The sequence below is a fragment of the Lepisma saccharinum genome, chromosome 3 (assembly GCF_977018435.1).
Source record: "Lepisma saccharinum chromosome 3, izLepSacc3.1, whole genome shotgun sequence".
NCBI lineage: Eukaryota > Metazoa > Arthropoda > Insecta > Zygentoma > Lepismatidae > Lepisma > Lepisma saccharinum.
This window is the reverse complement of record NC_139231.1, coordinates 84,942,024-84,966,571: the sequence shown is the minus strand read 5'-3', so window position 1 is coordinate 84,966,571 and position 24,548 is coordinate 84,942,024. Positions and strand designations below refer to the sequence as shown.

The 24,548-nt window shown below is 38.3% G+C and overlaps 2 protein-coding genes across 7 annotated transcripts in view; one reads left to right on the top strand and one right to left on the bottom strand.

The window, feature by feature from the left end:
• The first annotated feature begins 848 nt into the window (after positions 1 to 848).
• Positions 849 to 9,205, top strand: Ip259 (NSA2 ribosome biogenesis factor-like IP259). Its single transcript, XM_083120022.1, has 2 exons — positions 849 to 947; positions 8,341 to 9,205. The coding sequence occupies exon 2, from the start codon at positions 8,358 to 8,360 to the stop codon at positions 9,135 to 9,137; it is 780 nt and encodes a 259-aa protein (XP_082976148.1). The 5' UTR covers positions 849 to 947; positions 8,341 to 8,357; the 3' UTR covers positions 9,138 to 9,205.
• A 14,751-nt stretch (positions 9,206 to 23,956) lies between these two features.
• The window catches only part of LOC145985887 (uncharacterized), a 28,260-nt gene continuing 27,668 nt past the window's right edge, over positions 23,957 to 24,548 (bottom strand). For all 6 annotated transcript variants that reach the window (XM_083120020.1, XM_083120015.1, XM_083120016.1 and 3 more), the window contains one exon: positions 23,957 to 24,079. In XM_083120020.1, the coding sequence (XP_082976146.1) occupies positions 24,021 to 24,079 (59 nt within the window). In that variant the 3' untranslated portion in view covers positions 23,957 to 24,020. The remainder of the gene's footprint in view (positions 24,080 to 24,548) is intronic.

Here is a 24,548-nt window from a genome sequence, read left to right as displayed (position 1 = left end):
CATATTGCTGGAATCTTGCACTAAACGATCATTACGCCAATGCTAAGGTTTCTCTTACAGACATTTCTTTCGTCATAGCTCCTCTTCCAGTTTTCAATACCATAATTTCATACTCTAGTTATTGCATTATTGATTCAACTGTCTACTCACTTTCGGGAGTTTGTAAAAGGATTTCACTTGAAAATGATATCAATCCGACAATTTATTCACACTCTTCTTTATAATTAACATATATTCAATTAATATACAGATTACGACAACAACAAACAACACGGCTTCGGTAACTGATCTTCATTTGTTTCCATGACGATTGCGCGAGGCCCCTTAATCAGGATTTCATCATCACTTCCGGTGCTAGTCCTGTCCTATGTGGAAAAAGAAATTTCGCTGCCCGCACATCCCTACTTGAAACTGTTGTGGCAGCAATCGTTACTATAAAATATTTGCTTACGGACGGCATCCCGAAAAATCTGTACCAAATCACTTGAGGGAGGAAATAGTGTGTAGAATTCCCGATTTTCTCAGAAAATATCGAACTTTTCTTGTCCACAAAATTTTCTGAATGAAATGAATATTTCTCGTTCCGACCCACACACTAACCAAATCTGAAATATTAACTGGCAGCATTGGGCTATCACGCCGACAATGAAGGTTCTAAATATGTCAGTACCCACTACCTTATAAATTTTAAATTTTCACTTCAAAATATGAGTATACATTTAGTGTTATAACTTAAATGTTTATATTTTCAAGATCTTTTAAATTAACTTTATGAAAATCGCCTCACGTCCGACAGTTAAAGCAGAGAGTCTGGTGTCATCATCTACTAAGTTTAGCTTTGTCCTCTTTCATGTGAAGCAAGTTAGCGCATGTAGTTGCAGAATCAAGGTGTTGATTAGTTTTCTGCAAGAAAGTATAAAGAGTTTTATTTTTATGTAGAAGAGAAAGTAAGTATTTAGCATTAAACTACAAAAACGTTTCGAGCGGAATGGTGTTTTTAATTAAGTAATTTACGGGCTGGAACTAACATTTGTGATGCCTCGTAACTCCTATTGTCACTTGCATAATAACATAATAGAATGGATATAAAATAGAGTTTCTAGTAAATAATTTTTACGGTAAAATATATGTGTGGGATAAGTTCGAACAAGATATTAGTATCGAACAGGTTGGGTCCAAACTAACCCTGCACCCATAAGTTCAATAGGCAGTAAGTTATCACCAGAGCTAGGAATTTTAGGTGCAAAAATTTGCCGATAAAGGTGTAAAAAAGGTGCCAATTTTTGTACAGAAAAGGTGCTAATTTTCAGATGTAAAATTTATTGTGAGCAGTGCATACATATATAATTCAATTTGTCTGGATAAACACATACAGTATTCTCTGGTTTTAAATCGTTTAATATAACTAAGCAAAGAAAATTCGGCTAGAATGTACAATATAGAGAAAGTCTCCAATTTCGTTAATTTTCTGTATACTAACTAATTTTGGCCTCCTAATCACTAATCTGTTATAAAAAACCGGGGGTCACGTCTGGAAATTGTACATTTTGATGAAAAATTGTTCATTAGCACCAAAAACCATCCACGGGTAGCCCCACAAACCATTGACGTTAGCCCCAAAAACCATCCATGGGTAGCCCCACAAACCATTGACGTTAGCCCCAAAAACCATCCACGGGTAGCCCCACGAACCATTCACACGAGGTTAGGTTAGGTTCCATTAGCACTCATTTTACCCCTAAATTCATCGAATAAATAGGGATCGTACTAGAATTGAACATCATAAATCATTTTCTTGTAAAATAACGGCGTGGTTGGACACAATGACAGGATATTACATTTTTGTTCGTAAAACTTCGCATATACACCTATATATATAAAAAATTCAATCGGCTTTTTTTCAAATTTTCAGACGTGACCCCCGGTTTCTTTCAACAGATTCGTGATTAGGAGGTCAAAATTAGTTAGTATACCGAAAATTAACAAAATTGGAGACTTTCTCTATATTGTAAATTCGCTCCGAAAATTCTCTGATACATTAGAAAGCGACATAAAGGAAAACATGCTTCTTCTTACTTGCTTAGAATTAGTCATCTTTAAAACTGTTAAAATAGATTACATTAAAAATTTCTATGGTCTTCTGACTGAGGCTACATCTGCGGTCACTAAGCAGATACTTGTAAGTTGAAAAAGAACGTTCAACGTCAACAGACACAAGTGGTGCGTATTTTCTTTTCAACCTGTAGTACACATCCTTGTTGGTTGCGACTTCTTGATCATCAGGGTTTTTGGCTAAACTTTGTTCTAACTTCTCTTTCCCGACCCCTTGCAGCTCTCGTTGCACATCCATCAAAACAGCCCACTGTGCTTCCTTTTCAGGACACTGCTCCTCCAGTTTTGTCATTGCAGTAGTAAGGAAAGAGAAGCCATGTACAATATAGAGTTCATCTTGCAATTCCTGTTTAAGTGCAAGTTTTTTTTTTTCTACAGCTGAGGAATCACTAGGCAAAGCATCTAAAAATTTCGATATTGTATGGAAATGATTGCAAATAAACACTGCAGCTTTTAATCATGTACCCCATCTAGTGAGGATGGGAGAGGGTGGTAGTGGAAGTTTCGTAATTTCTACGTACTTCTGTATTCTAGAAGGAGTCTTTTTCAGTATTTTCTTTATGCTAGAAACAAATTCGTTCACATATGTATATTCATCTTTAAGAGCTTCACAAACTTGATGCAATGCATGAACAATGCAGGTCACATGTTTTAAGTTAGGATACATATTCTTCACATTAGAAAATGCAGCTAACATGTAAGATGCTTGGTCTGTAAGAATTAGAAAATTCAGCTAACATGTAAGATGCTTGGTCTGTAAGAACTAACCACACACTATCATATTTTACGCCCTCCGGCCACAATACAAAACATGTATCATTGAAACTTTGTATTACACTTGCATTATCTGTTTTGCCGAGAAAATAAGTTTTTAAAAGCATGGGTATCACTTGATGTCCATTGAGAGGTGCTACTAAAATCTTCAAAATGTACCTGTTTTGCCTATCTGTGGTTTCATCTAGTATGAAATAGACTGGATGGTCAGCTACTACTTGCCTGATCTGTGAGATTTTAGCTTCATAAAGAGGTTGAAGGTAAGATTTCCTTACGGTGCTGTCATCTGGAACTGACTTCCCAGTATATTTTTGCAAATATGATTTCATGACAGGATTGTTAAGTTTCGAAAGAGGTATTCTACATGCTATAAATGTCCTTGCTGTCTCACTGAAAAATTCATTTGTATTTCTGGAACTCTGAGATGCAAGCGCCTCACCAATGAATTCCCATCTTTACCATCTCGTAGTTTGTGTGTTGTGGTTTGCCATCAACAGCAATAGAAATATCACACACATCACACCTCAGAACAGATCCATCACTCTGAATGCCGTCACTGCTAAACTGTTTAACAATGTCGTGCAGTTTCCCAACATTTACTGTATGTTTTGGCATGGTGAACAAGCAAATCCGATGCATCGATCAGTCAATCACAGACTCCAGTTACCTTGCTCGCTGAGACAGGAGAAGGAAACTAAAACAAAACAGCTTTCCTACAACAATTTGTAAACAATACAGCATAGGACAAAAAGAGCACAATTTCTAGCAATTGTAACGCTTCGTTGTTGGCACTGTTCAAAGTCCGCGTGCTTACTACATTAACGTCCAAGAACTGAAGAAAGCCGATTCATTGTTGTGCGGTAAACAAGAATCGAGTGACAAGAAGCCATGCCTCGAATGTGGGTGGGGTTAAACAGCGCACGAGTTGTATTAAAAAAATGAGAAAGATGCAAAAACGACGAAAAGGTTCTGAGATTGTGATAAAGGTGGAAAAGGTTCCGAGATTGTGAAAAAGGTTCAAAAAGGTGCAACTGAAACACCATGAGTAGAGTTTAATACGATTTTGGGGATGTCACTTTTTTACCCATTTTCACACAAAAAAATTAAAGGTGCAGCACCTAAAATTACTAGCTCTGGTTATCACACTGATTATAATGTTAATACGAGAAAAGTAAAAAGTTATCACGAAATAATATGTGATAAAGATGATGAGCACGGCCTTCCCTCATGGCGTAGTGGTAACGTCGTTGCCTTGGATTCAAGGTGTATTATGTTCGATATCAGGTGAAGGCACATGGTGGTTCAGATTCTCAACATATGTAGACTTTTAACAAATAAACTCAAGATGCTGAGTATGCTCCATAATAACTTACATGCAGCATTAAAGAGGGCCCAAGTTCGGTTTGTTTAATTCCGATTTTATCATGGTACACAGGCATTTTTACATGGTTCGATTGCTATTTGTTTGTTAACATGTATGTCAGAGTTTTTGTGATTACTTACTGTGTGTGGTATGAATGAAGAATATAGAGAGTATGTGTAATTACGTTAATATTTTGGTATACTAATGAAATTTGGCCTTCTACTCACGAATTTGTTATTAAAATGCCGCGGACGCGTGTAAAAATTCACGGGTAGCCCCACAAACCATTTCCGGCAAGGTTAGGCAAGCATAGTTAAAATTTTGGGTAACAGTTTCATACATCGGACACACATTTCTTTAATTTTACGGAAATGAGTTACTCCAAGGTTTACAACGTTCGTCGAGGTATTATCTTCCATCGTGGAATATATTTGACCGGGAAATCGTGTATTTTTCAAGAGAAATATCTCACCGACGCACAATTGCCATTGCTTTCATTTGCTTGCCCTACGACAACCGGATGCTGCGAACATTTGATGACGTAAGCCCGTCAGTATTTCAACCCCCCCTTTTTTTTTACTATGCTTGCCTATCGTAACCACACCTAACCTAACCTTATCGGAAATAGTTCGTGGGGCTATCGATCAGCTACCGTGCATAATGGTTTGTGGGGCTATCCGTCAGCTACCCGTGCATAATGTATAATTTCCACCGGTGACTAACACTATAGTAGGTATTTTTTCGGTGAAGAAGGTTGAAACACTGCAACCCCCAACATGAGTCAAGATGTGCCCGCCATATTGTGTGTTCCGGAAGTGAAGAAAGGAATAAAATAAAGCACTCAATGTGAAAAATTGAGTTTATTTTCATGTAAAAAGCATAATGGCACCTTGAACTACGTTCCGCAATACACAATTGGTAAGTATGAACCATACAAAATATCCGATTTTAATGTGTCTCCGATCTATGAAACTGGTACCAAATTTTGTTCGTAAAACAATGCGAAAAAGCTTTTAAAAAACAAAAAACAATTCAACTTACATCAGCTTTTTTAACAATTTCCAGACGTGTCCGCGGCATTTTAACAATAGATTCGTGATTAGAAGGCCAAATTTAGTTAGTATACCAAATATTAACGAAAATAGAGACATTCCCTATATTTTACATTCGCTCCCTGTGTGTTTATTTTTTCCGCTCCTATATACTCCTATAGAATGCTTTCTTGCCACCATCCATTCGTTTACTGTTGTCTTGGTTCAGACTCATGCTGCCATCTAGGTCACATGTTTGGGGTGCAAAGGGATTTTCTGGGTAACTGTTTAGATTGTTTTGTGATTTTTTTTAAAATTCTCCTAGCAGGAAGACTAATTATCGTAGAATTTTGGCAATCATTGTCACACGAAATTTGAACCTTCCTTAAAGTAATGTGCACTGTTTGGATTTCGAAAAAAAAAAGCTATTTATGTTGGGAGGGAAAAAATTGCCTTACGCAAGCATGCACACTTCCCATGCACAATGTATTTTCCATTGACAAACGACTGTAAGTATCATAGACTAGTGGGAATTAATGTAGAAGTAAATTGGAACCTTAGCAGAATGCATTTAGGAACTTTATTTTAATGCTAAGAGAACCAAACCTGGCCTCCCTAACCTAACTACAAAAGCATATATTGAACAAAATCTTAAGTAGTCGCTAAAACTCCTCAGTATGTGTTAACAAAAGAAAATTGAAATCGAATCATGTTAAAATTGGATTCGTAGCATGATGAAATCGCAATAAAAGAAAAGGAACTTGGACAATTTTCTGAATCTGCTAGTTTACTGTGTGGCATTCATCCATTCCATTGCGAAAATGTTTGAAGAATTCAGATATATGTGGAATAGATACAGGCTGTGTGAAACTTTTAAAGATGAGCAAACAGCATTGCAATGTCTGTGGATTTTGGTTTCCTACCCACATATCATGCATGTCTCTAAATGCTGAAGACAGCTTTGAGAAAGAGGTACGGTGAACATGGAAGTTACTCTATGGATAACTAATGATAACCATCTTTTCAAGTGTCCAAGAATTTGTTTATACTTGGCATCAGCACAAGATCATTTGAAAATTTTATTTTGTATTAATCTGTGAAATTTGCATTTCAAAAAACTTTCAAACTTACATAAATAAATTTCATGTATCCAAAATTTTTGGATGCTGGATTATTTTAACTGTTGCCTTGATGCATGGTGTAGCACATTCAGTACTACTTTCTAGAAGAATGTATTATAGTTTAACGAGTGTTTTTTATCTTTGGTTTGGTAGATATCTGGATTGTACTACACATTATATACCTACATGAATCATTCTCATTGTGTGAAAAAAATATGAAAAGGAAGCAATACATGTCAATTGGTTAACATTACAGATATGCCTAGTTTCATATATTCAAGATTCCGACTGACCTGGAAACATCAAAGTGGTCAACCCACGAGCGGAAAGGTCAGGGAATCTGTTGAAAATATGTTCAATAACTTTGGAAAAATCCGTTATAAGGGGGGGGGGGTACTTGCCAGGGTTTTTGAAAATACAAAAATTCAGCTTGTTGATGTAAACTTTGTTTTGTTTAACAACATTGAATACACTTTAAATTCTTGAATATCAAGTGCAGTTTAACAGTTAAAATGCATTTAAATGCATTTATTATTTGGTCTAGGAATTAATTCATGCAGTTGTTACGCACATTGAAGCTGTAGTTCAAACACAAAATACATAACTACCTTAAGAAAAACATTGTCTATCGCGAGCCACCACTTTCGCCCATCTGTCAGGCAAGTTACGGATTCCGTGGCGAAAGAAGTCCTCATCCTTTGAAGCGATCCAGTCAGAGACCCATTTTTCGATATCTTCTGAAGAAGTGAACCGCTGTCCAATCAAATTGTTATTCATGCAATTGAACAAGTAGTAGTCAAAAGGAGCAACGTCTGGTGAATACGGCGGGTGGGGTAAAACTTCCCATCCGACATTTTCTAAATAGGTTTTGACCGGTTTTGCGACATGTGGGCGAGCGTTATCATGTTGAAAAATAAGTTTATCATGTCTGTTCTCCCATTCTGGTCGTTTCCTGGCCAGAGCTTGCTTCAATAACGTTCTCCATTAATAGTTTCACCCGGTTGCAGCAGCTCATAGTACACCACACCTTTCATATCCCACCATATGCACAGCATAACCTTTGCACAGTGAATATCTCGTTTCGGTTGTGATGAACCTGGTTCACCTGGCTTCACCCAGGCCTTGTTTCGTTTCGGGTTCTTGTAATGGATCCACTTCTCATCGCCAGTAACAATGCGATGCAAAAACCCCTTTTTTTCTGTCTTTGAAGCAGCAATTCGCAAATCGTTTTTTGTCTTTCAACGTCTCTGTCTTTCCATTTATGTGGAACCCAATGTGACATCTTTTAAATCATTCCCATGGCTTTGAGGCATTTGGAAACTGTTGTTTGATCAACGCCTAATGCTTCTGCAAGTTCTTCCTGCGTTTGACACGAATCCTGATCGAGCAATGCTCTCAATTCTTCGTATTCAAATTTTTTTGGCTGTCCAGGTCGCTCTTGGTCTTCCAGGCCGAAATTACCACTTCTAAACCGTGCAAACCACTTCTGACACGTTCGCTCAGCTACCGCATGGTCACCATACACTTCCACCAAAATACGATGACTTTCGGTAGCACTTTTCTGCATGTTAAAGTAATGAAGCAGAACTCCCCGCAAAAACACTTTATCTGGCACGAACTGCACCATGTTCAGTTGACTACAAAATGCTGTTGTTGACGTGTCAATCAACTGCCCTATACTACGAACGATGCGCGCTGACAGGAGTTTTCAACGCATGTGTGGATACACGGAACTGTGGGATGATACGCTCGTTACGCCATCTCTTGTCCAGGCGCACAAATTAATTCCTAGACCAAATAGCATGTCAGAATGGTCTGGAAATTTATTTTAAAATTGCGTGGCAAACTTGGAAAGTCAGAGTTTGTTCTGCCAAAATTGCTCAGAAACCTGGCATTTGTAATGAATTCAGTGTCTAATTGCCAAATATCTTCTTTCTAGGATAAAGATCCAGAAAAATGCCACAGAACGAGTACATTGAATTACACAGGAAGCGATATGGTTATCGTCTCGACTACCATGAAAGGAAAAGGAAGAAAGAGGCCCGAGAGCCTCACAAGAGGGCCGAGATGGCGAGGAAGCTGGGAGGAATAAAGGCAAAGATAATGCACAAGCGAAGGGCTGCGGAGAAGATCCAGATGAAGAAGAAGATCAAAGCACATGAAGAGAGGAATATGAAGGAGAAGAAGGAAACAAAGTCCGAAGGAGCATTGCCGGTGTACCTGCTGGACCGAGATGTGCAAAATAGATCCAAAATTCTGTCCAACATGATCAAGCAGAAAAGGAAGGAGAAAGCTGGCAAATGGGATGTTCCGATTCCGAAAGTAAGAGCACAGGGAGATGCAGAGGTGTTCAAGGTGATACGAACTGGAAAATCTAGGAGGAAAGCATGGAAGAGAATGGTCACGAAGGTTTGTTATGTTGGCGAGTCATTTACAAGAAAACCTCCGAAATTTGAAAGATTCATTCGTCCGATGGCACTCAGATTCAACAAAGCCCATGTCACCCATCCGGAACTGAAAGCTACATTCTGCTTGCCAATAATTGGGGTGAAGAAGAACCCGAGTTCTACAGTGTTCACAAGCCTGGGGGTTATTACCAAAGGTACCATAATCGAGGTGAATATAAGTGAATTGGGTTTGGTAACACAGGGAGGCAAAGTTGTGTGGGGAAAGTATGCACAGGTTACCAATAATCCAGAGAATGATGGCTGTATTAATGCTGTGTTGCTTGTGTGATGGATTTGGTTCATGAAATGTTGTAAAGTTACTAATGTGAAAATAAAAGCTTTATTTAAAATAAAAGATAAAAAAAAATTCATTTCAAAATATTAAAACTTCTGTAAATAATTCAATATTGGGGCTTCCCCAATGGTATAATGGTAACACTGCCACCTTGTATCCAAAGGGGTCTAGGGTCCGTTCCCCGGTGGAGGCATCCGAACCTGTAGTGGTTCGGATTCCAATTTAGAAAAAAATATTACCCAACTGAGCTGGAACTAGCTATGGTGAAGATATTTTTTTTAAAAAAAATGTGCTGGACGTTATTACAGTGCCTTGAATGGGTAGTGTGGAAAAGACCCCAAAAAACTGGCACCAGAGGCCAGGCATGTATCTATAGCTCGACCACAAGGAAAAAAACGTTCCGTCAAATGCGTTCATGCATCTTACCTGCCGTTGTCAGTGCTTGGGGCAGTGTTGCCAGGTCAGACTTGAAAAAATCGGGATGTTGTTCCTTGGGAAATCAGATCGGCTACAAAATCGATGATCTAATAGTAGCGGATGAACAACGTTCTCAGGGGGGGACTGAAATCAACTCGTAGATCTGAAATAATCAATACTTTTATGTCAACATTCATTTTCCAGAAGTAAGTATTTTCAAACCGATGAAAGTTGAAAGCATTTCCTTTGTAATTGAACTATGCCGCTTTGTTTTGTAGCATATTTCTTGTTATTAACACTCGCATGCTTTATTCGTCAGTTATGCTGCCTCTATGTTGCTGCATTCAATATATATACATTATATAATATATACATGCGCACACACACACATGTATAAAATAATTTGCCCAAGCTACGAAGTCAGTGTTTCTACCTAGTAAGTCAAGGACGTTTCACTGTCCATTTCATCAGTTTTTCATTCATCCATATTGTCGTACTTACCCGTAGAGGCACAAAAGTGACGTAAAATAACTAAAATAGAAATACATTTTCGGGTGGGATAAAATACAACCATCTAAAAATAGTAATGTACAAGGTGTACAACTTTGCTTCCGCCGTTTTCCGACAGGTGGCAACAACAGGAAGTAGCGGTCGAAAGAAGCAGATCGCAGACGTCACGCAGTTAGCTTGGACCTCTGTCTAGATAACCCCATTCAAACATTAGTCGAGTGGTGTGTGCATCGTGAAGTTGTTCGCGATTGAAAATGTCAGTGTACGAGCCAAATTCTCGCCTTTTGCGGGAAGTTCTACTTTTTTGTTTCAATATGAAGAAAACTGCGGCTGAGGCTCATCGAATGCTCTCCACTACGTATGGTGAGGACGCTATAAGTGAGAGAACCTGTCGTGAGTGGTTTCAACACTTCAAGAACGGTGACTTTAACGTCGAAGACCGGCATAGTGGTGGAAGACAGAAAGTTTTCGAAGATGCAGAATTGGAGACATTGCTGAGTGAAGACTCGCGTCAAACTCAAGAAGAATTGGCACGATCATTGGGAGTGACACAGCAAGCCATTTCAAAACGTCTGAAAGCCATGGGTATGATTCAGAAAGAAGGAACTTGGGTCCCGTATGAGCTGAAACCAAGAGACGTTGAACGGCGTTTGTGTGTTTGTGAACAGTTGCTTCAGAGGCAAAAACGGAAGGGATTTCTGCATCGGATTGTGACCGCGGACGAAAAATGGGTTCATTACGATAACCAAAAATGCAAAAAATCATGGGGATATCCCGGCCATGCTTCCACGTCGACAGCCAAACCGAATATTCATGGCTCAAAGATCATGCTCTGCATTTGGTGGGACCAGCTCGGCGTCGTGTACTATGAGCTGTTAAAACCAAGTGAAACAATCACAGGTGCTCGTTATCGAACGCAATTAATGCGTTTGAGTCGAGCATTAAAGGACAAACGGCCACAATACAGCGAGAGGCACGACAAAGTGATTTTGCAGCATGACAACGCACGACCCCACGTTGCCAAAGTGGTGAAAACGTACTTGGAAACATTAAGATGGGACATCCTATCCCACCCACCTTATTCTCCAGACATCGCTCCCTCTGATTATCACCTGTTTAGATCAATGGCTCATGAACTGGCTGACCAACATTTCCGATCTTATGAAGAAGTCAAAAAGTGGATCGCCTCCAAAGATGAACAATTTTTTAGACGCGGCATTCGTACGCTGCCCGAAAGATGGGAGAAAGTAGTGGCCAGCGATGGACAATACTTTGAATAATGCCTGGGTAAGCAATGTTTTTCATTACAGCATCATATTTTTGGGGAAACACGGCGGAAGCAAAGTTGTACACCTTGTAGTAATAGTAATAAAATAATAATGTCCTAGCATAATTGAGTATCGTTTGGCATAATGTCACAGTTCAAACAACACTTTTCATGGCTGAGTGGAGTTCCACTCTACCTCTCCCCTCCATGTTCAAGTAAATTTTAAGATGAGCAGGAAACGTGTTTTTGAGCAGGCTGTTGGACGTGCCATAGCAATAGTTTATTAAGGAATTCTCCTGAGAAATCAATAGGTCTGGCAACCCTGACATTGGCCACACAGGCGGCTTCTTCCCCCCACCCCATGCTTTTCCACACCCGCCAGCGCGATGAGAGTCTGCGCAGGTTTCTTTCCTTGTGGCTCCACTATAGAAATACATTTGGGGGGGGGGGGGGGTCTGCACAGTATTTCTTTCCAGATTGCAAGTCATGTGTACAAAGTTTGGTCATCGCGAGTGTCACCAATTAGCTTAGCAACCCCTAAAACTATGGATTCCACACTAATATCGGTCGTTTTACATGTCACCCGCTTCCCAGCCCCACGGGTGTCTTGGAGTTGAAAGGTATTGTCACAACTATGGATTCCTCACTAATATCGGTTGTTTTCTATTATTTTTACATGTCACCCCCTCCCCCCCCCCCAAGGGGTGTGTTACCCGCACAGTATTTCTTTCCAGATTGTAAGTCATATGTGTACCAAGTTTGGTCATCGTGAATGTCACCAATTAGCTTAGAGACTCCGAAAACTATGGATTGGACACTAATCTAGATCATTTTTGACATTTTATTTTTCACCCACTCTCACCCATCCCGATAGGTGATGAACTTGGAGTTGAATGGCATTGGGAGTGTCACTATTCATCTTAGCGACCCCAAAAACTATTTATTCCACACTAATATTTGTCGTTTTAGATTATTTTTACATGTCACCCCCTTGTACCCCCACCCCCCACCCCTAGGGGTGCCTTACTCCCACAGTATTTCTTTCCAGATTGTAAGTCATACGTGTACCAAGTTTGGTTGAAATCGCTCCAGGCGTTCGGGAGTTATGCCAGAACAAACAAACACACATATGCCATTTTTATATACAGGGTGTACCAAAAGTTCCATTACCCCCCTTTTGAATTGTAGACAAACCTGCAAAATGTTATTTTAACAGCATGCATATGATGAGAGGATGGTATACCATTAAATCAGACCAATGATCACCATTTACTCCAGAGGATCTGTGTGCACACTGCCATTTTAATGGCACAGTATTATTCGCCTTCAGGTGCGATGTGAAATCCTTCCTAACATAAGATGTCAGATCTGGATTTCAGGTGGCCATTTTAATGATGTGTTCAGAGACAAATGGATTGGACGAGAATCGCCAAATTTACCAGCACCTCTAAAATGGCCACCCCAAAGTCCAAATCTTACATCTTGTGATAATGTGCTATAGGGACACATCAAACAGAAAGTCGCCCATAATTGTTATCAGACAACTGGGGAACTTCAAGAAGCTGTTCGCAGTATGTTTGCTTCCCTCACGCCAGCCAAGTTACGGAGGATTTCACATCGCACCTGGAGGCGAATAATACTGTGCCATGAAAATGGCGATGTGCACACAGATCCTCTGGAGTAAATGGTGGTCATTGGTCTGATTTAATGGTAGACCATCCTCTCATCATACGCATGCTGTTAAAATAACATTTTGCAGGTTTGTCTACAATTCAAAGGGGGGGGGGGTAATGGGACTTTTGGTACACCCTGTATATATGATAGATAATGCTCAATGCTAAACAATTATATTTTGATTAACTTTTGTACATGGTAAGTCTCTTGGGGGGGGGGGGGTCCCCCAATACATCCTTGCCAGAGGCAGATTACAACATAGATGGCAGTTCAGTCAGTATCGCTTATGATTTTCTTATGAAAGTAATGCAGCTGAGTTAGTTTTCAGAATACATTGTGTAGATTTGTTTGTCTTCAAAGGTGGTAAGTGAATTGATGGAAACAGTTATATTTGTGGAGTGATTTGTAGTCACGAATTTGGAAAGAAAAGTAAAAAAAAAAATATAAATAGCACAAGAAGAAACATCGCAATTTGATTCTGGACGTCAAGTGTTGGATTGTGTTTATATATGTAGTTTATTTTTCTGTTATTAGAATATAAATAGTATTCTGAGAGATATTTCATATCTAGGCGATAAACCACATGTGTCGCTTGGAAGCAAGCAGTTGGTAATTAAGGCAGCCTTTTGAACCGTAGGGACACAAGCTCTGACTAAACTGTTTTCTCCAGGAGATTTTAGACCAAAGCAGCACGCAACAAACGACACAGGGATTTCACACCAAAGTAAACAACACACTCATCGTGCATACACAAACAACAAACCATGGCAACATGTTTCAAGCTATATAGGAAATGGCCCAGTTTGAGCGACACGTGCAGCTTATCGTGTTGCCGAGATTTGTTCGCACAATTAGCAGTAAACGCTTGCAAATAGGCTAAAGGCACCATGTCACTTGTCACTTCATTGTGAACTCCCCCTGTGGCACTTCACTTCGGTCTGAGTACCCTTCCCTTAAGGAACTTTCCGGCCGAAGTAACAAGCAGCATGCGAAAAAAGGTTCCTGGACCACATTTAAATTTGCTGCACAATGACTTCGGACCTCATGTGAAATCTGCCATAGTAAGCAGTCTATCACTTTGTAGCCTTGTATGTAGTGATGTTTTGTTTCGAACATGGAATTGTTGCTGCATGAACGTATCTGGTAACTGTATTACTGTTGATAAGCGAGTTCATTTAATTTTGTATTGTTAGTTGACACAGGAAGGGTGACTTTCTGCTGTAGTGTGTGTGATAAATTGCTGTGTTTTTGTGTGGTGCACTTTTGTGTTAGATATTTTCCTACTGTATTTGTGTTGAATATTTGACTACTGTACAGGTGAATTTGTGATATGCCAGGAAAGTACTGTAGTAGTATGGAGAAAGCCAGCATCATTGCATGGCGAAGTGAAAACGTCCTGATAAAGACGATATGTAAACAAACAGGTCGTACAAAAATCAACCATAATGAATGTACAGGCAGCTGCCAAAGGACTGCCTCCGACTGTCATTCCAAAGCACAAATTCGTTGGTGGGAGGCAAAGAAAAACAACCAAATCTACAGATTCTCTTCTAATGAGAGAAATAAAGAAAACCCTCGACTGACAGCATCAGAACTTAAAGAAATGCACCCGAGTCTGCTGGAAAACGTTAGTGTTCGCACGATCCAGCAAAGACTTGGATTTGCACTGTCGTGCTGCTAAGAAGACACCACTCACCGCCCGCATGAAGAAAGACTATCTTGCTTTTGCAAAGAAATATGCACACTGGACACCAGCACAGTGGAGGAAAGTCGTGTTTTCCAATGAAAGCTCATTCCAACTGTTCTGAATGGGAGCTGCTAAGGTTCGACATCCATCATCTTCAGATCGACACGACCCAAAGTATATGGTTCCGACCGTTAGGCACTCCCAGTCTGTAATGGTGTGGGGGTGTTTTTCAGGTGAAATGGGTAGGGCAGGTTTATATTTCTTACAGCAAGACATGACGATTAACTCAGACCGATATATCAACGTTCTTAAGGACCATTTATTGGATATGGTTCAGATCCACGAGTGTGATCTTTTCATGCATAATAACACTCCTTGTCACATGGCTAAGAAGGTAAGGAAATGGCTTGAGGAACAACAGATAAAGATGTTAGAGTGGCCTGGGAATAGCCCCGATCTCAACCCAATTGAAAATTGTTGGCATCGTATGAAACAATTCCTGGGAAAGAAGAAGATTCAGCCAAACAGAACTGAAGAAAGTGTGGTGCATTGACATGGACCAGTGGTGCAGGAACGTTTTTCATTTGGAGGGGGGTACAAAATTCAGCCTCCCATATATACTATAAACACACATACTACTGCACCTAGAAATACATTTTGGGGGTCCAACCAAGTGTTGCAATAATAATAATAATAATAAATAATAATGATAATTATATTTAATTAAATTAAAATATTAATTAAATATGTAAGTTAATTAATATTGTATTGTTGTTATTACGTGAATAGGTAAAAGATAGTAAAATAATAGATATATAACAGCATCTAGCTTGCATGTAGTTAAGATCGCCAAGATTTGCATAAAAACAATTGCCCTGGTAAGGAATTTAATGTCAAATAGAAAAATAATTGAATATTTATTGAATAATAAACAAAAGTTAGATCCAATTAACGAAAAGTAAAGTTTCTGATTAATATCTTATGGATATTATCATTAGTTGTGTGCATAAATCTTTGGAACCTTTCAAAGCCGTATGAGCCAAATACCTTGACTTCCAATAAGTTCAGCAGAAATAACCATCGATTGTATAACAAATGCTCAACAATTATATTTTGATTATTTACTTTTACTTCTTGGTAAGTCTTTCGGGGGAAGTGTCTGGACCCCCTATTAAATATGTCTTTGATACTTAGGTATAATGTGAAGGCATGGGAAATATTCTATTTTAGAACAGCACACACGAATGTCCTGTTATTTAATCCAAAATTTGCATAACTATTTTTTTCTTTATTTTTCTTAGAATTTATGTTTCTTTAAACAGATTTTAAAACCAGATGACAATTCTGAAACATATGTAACTCTGGACTTCGTTCTGGGCTTATTTGAATTTAACGGAAGGGAAAATCAGGAGTTCGAAATGTGAAAATTGCGAACAAATATACATCTATTCATTTTAATGCAGGTTGAGATTAAAGGGGGTGAGGAGGATCTTGAGCCACCCCAACCAGGAATAATCATCTGGATATAGAAACCACATTATGAATATATCCAATATATCCAATGAATATATATATATCCACTTCAGTTCATTCTAATTTTAAATTCCCATAGCTACGCATAAAAATATATTTAAACAATTTATGGCAGATGTGTACCACATCTAATGTCTTTTAGAAGCCATGTATTTGGTATTTACTCAGACATCTGTAGGGCGTTGTATTAAAAAACGAAAAAGACTGACTTGAGATGGTTCCCGATGAACTCGTAAGAAGTCTAACTTTGAAATATTTGTGAAACATTTGACAAAGCATTTATTTGTTATATAATTAGCTGTACCTAATGACACTCTTCAAGCACTGAAAGTACTATTATTACATATACTAAAACCGAAATTCTTCAGATCTCAGAGGAAGCAAGGAAAGCCATATGCTCAAAAGTTAGTTTTGTTTTCTTTTCAATCTTTGATGGACCATATGAAGAACCGGCCAAGGTTTCTTTTTGTATGTAGTGGTATTAAATGCAGATACATGCGTGTATTTTAGAGTGACATGTCAATTTCTCGTTTATATGAAAAGGTAAACTTCAATATAAGCAAAAGCATGTGCACGTCACAGTTAAAGATTTTCGCATCTACAAAGAAAATCCAAAACACATTCCAACCTCGCCGGCCTCCGTGGCAGAGGGGTTAGCTTAGCATGCTAAAATGCCAGAGATCCCAGGTTCGAATCCCGGCCTGGGTGTTATTTGTGAGTATTCATCAATTTCATCATATCATCACTCATCCTCGCGATTAGCCAAAAGTGGCAGAAATCAGAAGTAAAATAAACCAAATAAATCAATCAAACATTCCCTTCTCACTCAAAGACCTTGCGAATCCAATCCAAAATCTACCAATAGAACCTGCAATGAGTTTAATTTATCTCTTGCATTCATCTGACTAATGTAATTTTCTTACAGTTTAAATTTAGGGTATAACTTAAAATGGCATTGTGTTTGTGTTGCATTCGATATCAAAATTTGATTTTAAGTAATTAATGTCCAATTATAAGTATACCTAATACATAGGTAAAAATAATTCCCTCCCCGCTCCTCTGATAATATCGCAAATTGAACCCTGTTTAAATATCTAAGAAAACATTTCATTTCACCTAGGAATGATATTGCGATGCGATGAGTCGAGAATTGTCACAGCCTCATCTCGTCTCCTGTGTGGCGAGGTCCTTCTTGTTCATGTTTGTGTTTATTTTTGTTTCGGTTTACACTCAGAAGTTATTAAAACTTATTCTAGATTCACTTCATGCTCAGATAGGCTAATCGGGACTCTATTTTCAAAATCTCTCAATATATAGGTTTACGTATAGTTTTCCGAACACCCCCTTACAAAGTTATGAAAAATATGGGTGAGGTACAGCAGTACATTGTACCCCCAAGTTGGTCTGTAGTGTCTCGTCTCGTTCGTGTAAGTATTTCTTTTTGGAAAATTCCATTTTAAATATTCAAAAGAAAATGGGATCAGTCATATACTCTTCTGATGAAGATTTGTATCTTACCTTTGAATCAACGCGACCACTTCTTTAGAAAAGTGTACCCCCCCCCCCCTCCTTACGCAAAGGAGCATTCGTCTGCAGCTTGATTGTCTGAGAGCAAATCTGATTCCATTGTTCCACACACATTTCAAACAATTTTCATCTCCTTAAAGAGGTTTCCAAGAACTTAGGTCAACGAACTAACTAGTAGCAACCACAATGTAGTAGAATAAGTTTACAGTGGTTTGAATTTCTGTGGTAAGGAAGATAATGTTCAGGCCTATAAGTTATAAACAATATACACTTTTTTTATTGGGCAAACTTGAAATAGGTTCTTTTAACAGTAGCACCTTGCGTCTTCTGTCAAATTAGCAAGTGGGTACAGGGGGTACAACTCGATTAACGGATTTAGGGAGGTACAGTACCCCCTTCAAAAATTTAGGGGGGTACGATGTACCCCTGTAACCTTTCTCCCCAGATAACTTGTTTTCTTTTGGATCAATTAAGAATTATTAAGCGGCACACCTGGTACAAATTGCATCTAATACCAGTGGCTTCAAAATATTATAATTGGTAATTATGCCTATTTATTATAAGCATCTAAAAGTCCTAAATCCCTCTCTTTTAGCACTAAAAATTCGTTCCCTAATAATCACAAATCATGCATTAATGTTTCAACAACAATATTTTATTTTCTCATTTACACACCACTTGGCTAAACATCTGTAATGATTGCTTTATATTTTTATAATAATTACTTTTGTTTTGTACAACCATGCCTACTGTTTCCATAACGCCATTAGATACACAGGCGGTGTGATGCTCACTGAAATATTTTCCTTAAAAATTATTAATTTTCAGCAATACATGTATGATTATTTGTTTCCTTGGTCACTCAGCTCGTTCATCAGGTCCAAAATTCACCTCGCAATCCATTTTCACAGCAACAACTCTGATGGGAAACCTCGGCACTGTACATCCCAAAAGAGAATCAAGAATGCACTCGCGGGCAGTTCGGAGCTGCATGCAAAAACTCTTGACGTTTTGACAGCAGCACTGGGCGATGTGAGGAGTTGGAGATGGCGCGTGTATAAGAGAATTCCTCTAAGGACTCATCCATCTAATAAAAATGCGCAATCATACAGAGGCGTAACAACATAGTTTTGTTTGGGAGGGAGTTCCAGGATAAACGTACCAATAATAATAAAAATAATGATATTAATAATGTTAATAATAATAATGTTGTTATAATAATATTATTGTTATTGATTTGCTTTATTTTACTTCGATTTTGTGCCACTTTTGGCTAATTTGCGAAGATGGGGATGAATGATATGATGAATGGACACTCACAACCATCCATGCCCAAACTGGGATTCGAACCCAGAACCAACACTTTTATTATTATTATTATTAGTAGTAGTAGTAGTATCAAAGAATTTATTACCCTCTTAAATTATGCAGAAAGGAGGTAGAAGTTGGTGCTAAAGCATTTGTGTTCAAACAAACGATTTGAATTATTTTTTCAACACGTTCAATTTCACTTTAATAATGGAAAACAAGCACACAAACTATTTTTGAAAGACAGGAAATTCTTGATAAATGCATTCCAAATATAATTATTTTTTACATTAATATGTATAACTTTTATGCACGATATATGTTTCACACATATGCAACATGGAGCGACGTGGACACTAAATTGTGTGCGTATTCAAAGATTCCTTAATACATATTACAACATATATTATTTAAATACTTTACACAACCAATTCATCCATCTCACAATAAACCAACAGTATAAATTGTCTCAAATATGCACACTCCCTTTCCTCCAAACAATTCTTCATTCATTTAAGACAAAAATGAATTAACACAAGTCTTATTTCTCTGTCTGGGAATTCATGTGAGCAATAAAATTTTTGGAACCAATTTTTTTTTTCCAGGCTGAAATCAATACTAACTTAATAGGGTGCAAATAATTTCTCGGGACGCCAATGCATTCTCTCTTTTACAACTTTTGTGCCTCCCCGATGATGTAGTGGTAACATTGACGCCTTGTGATCAAGGGGTCCTGGGTTTGATACCTGGTGGAGGTACATGGCACAGTGGTTCGGGTCACACTTTAAACTGTAGGTCCAGTCCCAATTAGCCTTTCTGTGCATAAAGCGAACTTAAAACCACAAATCAATAATCAATTTTACAACTTTTTTTCATTTAGATCGTTTGGTGCCCAGGGCCAACTCCCACCGCTCCCCTAACTACCGTTCTGAACTTAATAAGACCAAGAAATGAAGGCATTGCGAGCAAAGGGAGCAAGAAAATTTTACGAATAGTGTTTTTATTTGCATAAAAATTGAAGTTGTGGGTGGTAATTGCCCCCTGCAGGTACACTTGGCCATCAATGTTTGCCCACCCCCTTTGAACTCATTTACATCCAAGGTTGGGAGGGCAATGTCCTCCACCCCTCCCTGTGGTTGCGCCACTGCAATAATATCAGAATTAGGTCTGTCCAAGCAGCATTATGCCACCCATGCATGCACTGCAGTGTTAAAGCAGGGGTATATGTACTTCTTATTGATTATTCGTTTGAACTAGGAATCAAAATATACTAATATAAGAACTTATACCTGCTTTTCAGTTATGAAACTTCCCATTTTTGTGTGCAAAATAATGGCACAACATTAAATCTGCACATCTGTAATGCTAAAGCATGGCCTCGAATGCAACATTAGAAATCCAATTCTACCTGAAAATCAGCAATTTCGAATCTCTAGAAGTGAAAATTGTTTTTACTTTGTGCTCTTTTTTGATATGTGGATAATGCAACACTTCCATGTGTGTTTTCAGGGTGAGATTCACACATTCCACTAAACTGCAAGTCAAGTTAAGTTTGCAGCAGGTTTTTGCATATGTAGTTCTGAACGTGCATACAGAATATAGTTCCACTGAGACGGGTTCTATTCCGACACAACTGCATACTTGCAAGAAAGCAATTATTTAATTTGTAATATACAGATGAAATAATACATCCATTAGCAGGTATGGACTTAATTGGTTGCAATCACTGTGGATCCGCAAATTCGCCAATTGGAATGTCTATTTCGTGGAAGAAACACTTAAGCTCAAGAGTGAGTCGAGCGAGACTGAATATGTTGCAGAACACATGGAATCAGTGATACCAGTGTTGCACATCCCACTGTTTTAACCCTATGGTTATTATGATTCATTGCTAATCATGCTATACAGCAGCGAGAATGGCTGAATTGAGGTATCCTGTACAGCATGTGGTTTTGCAAGAGTGTTATTTTGGGCATCATCTGAAGGGAAAAGCTCTTCAAAGTGAAGCAAGTTGTATTAAATGCATATTCCTCATTGCGGCAACAAGGCCAAAATAAAACAGGGCGTGAGGTGATTTGTCGTCAATGTGCACATGAACTGCGTCTCGGGCGATGAATGATTTGAGGTTTGAGTTTAGGAGGAGGAAACAATTGTTTGTTGTTTGACGACAAAAGAATCTCCGCAGTATTAAAATATGTTGCTGTGAGAAGAAACATGTTTATTATTTGGATGAAACATGCGTCAACGTGGGGGTGTACATTAAATCAATCAGGGGAGGATAGCACCACCAGAGCTGAAGCAACTGACGGGAAAGGGGGAGGGGCAGGCTTACTGTTCTGTGCAAAGAATGGACAGACCGAGATTTGAATCCTGGTATAGTGAAGTGATTAATAAATTGAAACCAGAGTAATAGTAGCAGACAATGTACTCCATTGTATATATCAACGATAACAAATCATGCTTTTTTTGGTGGTATAAACTTGAAGTGTGTGTGTCTTATAGTAATGGATGTATTGCGAACAAAGCAATCACACTACTATGGACACTACTCCACTTGATTTTTTTTTCTGTGGGGTTTTGTAAAGTCTCCAGTGTACCAAACACGAGATGAGATCATGACTTTCCTGATCTCCGATGTCGCATTTGTGCTGCAATCCGGAATGTGATGCCAGTAATGCTGTACAACACATGCGCGAAGCTTGAATATAGGTTGGACATCTGTCATGCTACTAATTGTGTACATATCGAGGTAAATTAGGTGTGTAAAAAAACTTTTTGAGTTACTCGATAGGTAAAAGAAAAGTAGCATATTGGTTACGTGCGTGTTACTCACTATCTATAAACAAAAATACGTTAGAGTATTGAAATTGGTCTACTTACGTAAGTGAGTATGTATTCGTATGTGAACTACGTTTCGGAAGCTTTACTGCTTCCTTCTTCAGGTTGTCGTATTTTCGGCTTGGAATATCAAGCCACGTCAGAGAAGTGTCATGCAAGGATACTGGGTGAAAGGTTTGGGTTAAAAACACTTCATAGTGCTCAATGCAGAATTAGAACTACCCTTGTTAAAAACCCTTAAAACTCTCGATAAAACATGTTAAAACCACCACTACGTTGAACATTGAGTGGCCATTGAAAGCCCTAGTTCCTTGCTAAGGTGAACCGTGCAAGCAGCTGGCGCCACGCTACGGAGTGGTGGGGTACTTCCCCTCCCACGAGAGATCTATCCTCTCCCTTTTCCCTTTTCTCTAGTCACCAATCCAAGGAGAATTCGCGTTCCACTTCGGCTACTTTCTTTACCTCCGAGGTGACATGGAAGCCTATCGGGGCACTTTTATTATTCATATTGTCCCACTTTAAAAAAAAGCTAATCCAAACATCATCCAAATTGCCTTCGTCCCGGTTCAGTTTATTTCTGTTTCCCGCACAAATAAGTGCCGTTTCGTATACGTTCCTAACCAATTTACTGTTACTTCTTTTGATAACATCTCTTTTTATTATTCTATGCCCACTGTTTATTATATGTTCCGCAAGCCCCGTTTTCGGATCCCTTTCTTTGATATTCTTATCGTGTTCCCCCATCTAATATGCATGATCCGGCCAGTTTGTCCAATATATTCCATCCCACAGTTGCATTCAATCCTATAAACCCCTTTTTGTTCATCGGGGTTACTTCGAATTTTTACCCCCCCCCCCCCCCCTCTTATAATCTGTGAAATGCTTTTCAATATTTCTAGGGGCTTTGGTCCCGCATTTCACACCATACTTTTTCGCTGCTTTTTCAATTTTCTCCGTGAGTCCTTTACAGTACGGTATCCCAACATAATGAACTTTACTATCCAACTCTCCCTCCTCACCTTCCTCCTTTCCTAACCTGATATCAGAATCGGGGTTCTCCTTCGCAATATTCTTCCTCGCTCTTCTGGCTAACACATTAATTTCATATTCGGAAAATCCATTCTTCAATCCTACCTCTATTATCCATGATATTTCCTTTTCTTTTTCTATGGCATTACTACATAACCTCTCAGCCCTTATGAAAAAGTTTAAATAAACATTCGATTTGACCCTACTAGAATGATCCGATGCCTTATTAATATAAAGATTGCCTGTTAGGGGTTTTAGTAATCCTTAGATCTAGGTAGTTAATTTCACCTTCTACCGAGTTCTCCCTAGTGAAGCCTATTCTGTCATCTTGTTTCTCTAACTCAGCAAAAACAGTGTTAAGATCTTTTTCTTTTCCAATTATAAGGATATCGTCCACATATCTATCGTAATATTTTATGCTTACTCCCACTTGTTCCATAACAGCTTTTTCTAGGTAATGCAAGAAAATGTTTGCCGCAAAACCCGATATCGGGTTGCCCATCGCTAGCCCTTCTTTTTGCCAAAAAATCTTTTCGTTTACGTGGAAATAATTGTATCCGGTTACAAGAAAAAACCACCTCACGTATTCCCATGCTACTAATATATCCACGCCATGGTCTAATAGCCACCTTTGGAGACAGTCACCGGCTTTCTCTCTCGGTACACTAGGGTACAAATTTATTACATCAAAGCTACTATTTGATCATCACTCCCGATTTCTAACCTTTCAATTGACTTTCTTAACTCAAAGGAGTTTTCCCGAAACGTAGTTCACATACGAATACATACTCACTTACGTAAGTAGACCAATTTCAATACTCTAACGTATTTTTGTAAAAGAAAAGTGTACGGAAATATCTTAATACACTTACAAGTTATTAATTTTTATTTTATTAGAATTTCAAAGCTAAAGGTTGTGCAACTTTTGAAACACTCGGTAGTTTTGAAACCAGATACTTACACATTTTGTGCACACATGCTTCAGAGTACTTAACACTTGAGGTACTAAAAAAATAACCAACATAAAAATTATACAATATTTAATACAAAAATTTTACACAGATTTTTATGTTTGTTAATTGTGATACTAAAATTTATCATTTCCAACAGCCTTACGTTTCTCCCTGTATTGCAGGAGTGCAGTAGCTGGAAGAAAGAAAGTATGTCAGCCAGTCAACTATTTATTAATTTGAAGATGTGTTGATAAGCATTTAACATATACAAGCTACAATTACTATTATTCAATTTGTCATCAACTTTCATTTCAACTTGAAAATATTACACTTAATATAAATTGCATAACAACATGCCCCAACAAAAATAAATCTGTAGCAAAGTGTACGTACGAGTGGTTGGTCTTCAAGTCTTTTTACCAAACGTTTTGGAACTGCTTCTGGTTCCTTTGTCATAAATCAGGCCTTTGTCCATGAACGTTGCCAGAATTTTTTAAGCGGAGAACAGTCAGGACATTACTTCCAAATTGAACAAAAGAAATAATAACAGGCTAACAATTATTTTTTAATGTTTTTTTTTTAAACTTTTGCTACAGAATACCCACTAACAACTTTATTGCTCTTATCAATTAAACAATGGAGGGTTGACAGACTTGCTCCAC

Bases quoted from the DNA above. Each gene is read 5' to 3' on its own strand.
- Ip259 (XM_083120022.1), top strand. From the start codon at position 8,358: ATGCCACAGAACGAGTACATTGAATTACACAGGAAGCGATATGGTTAT.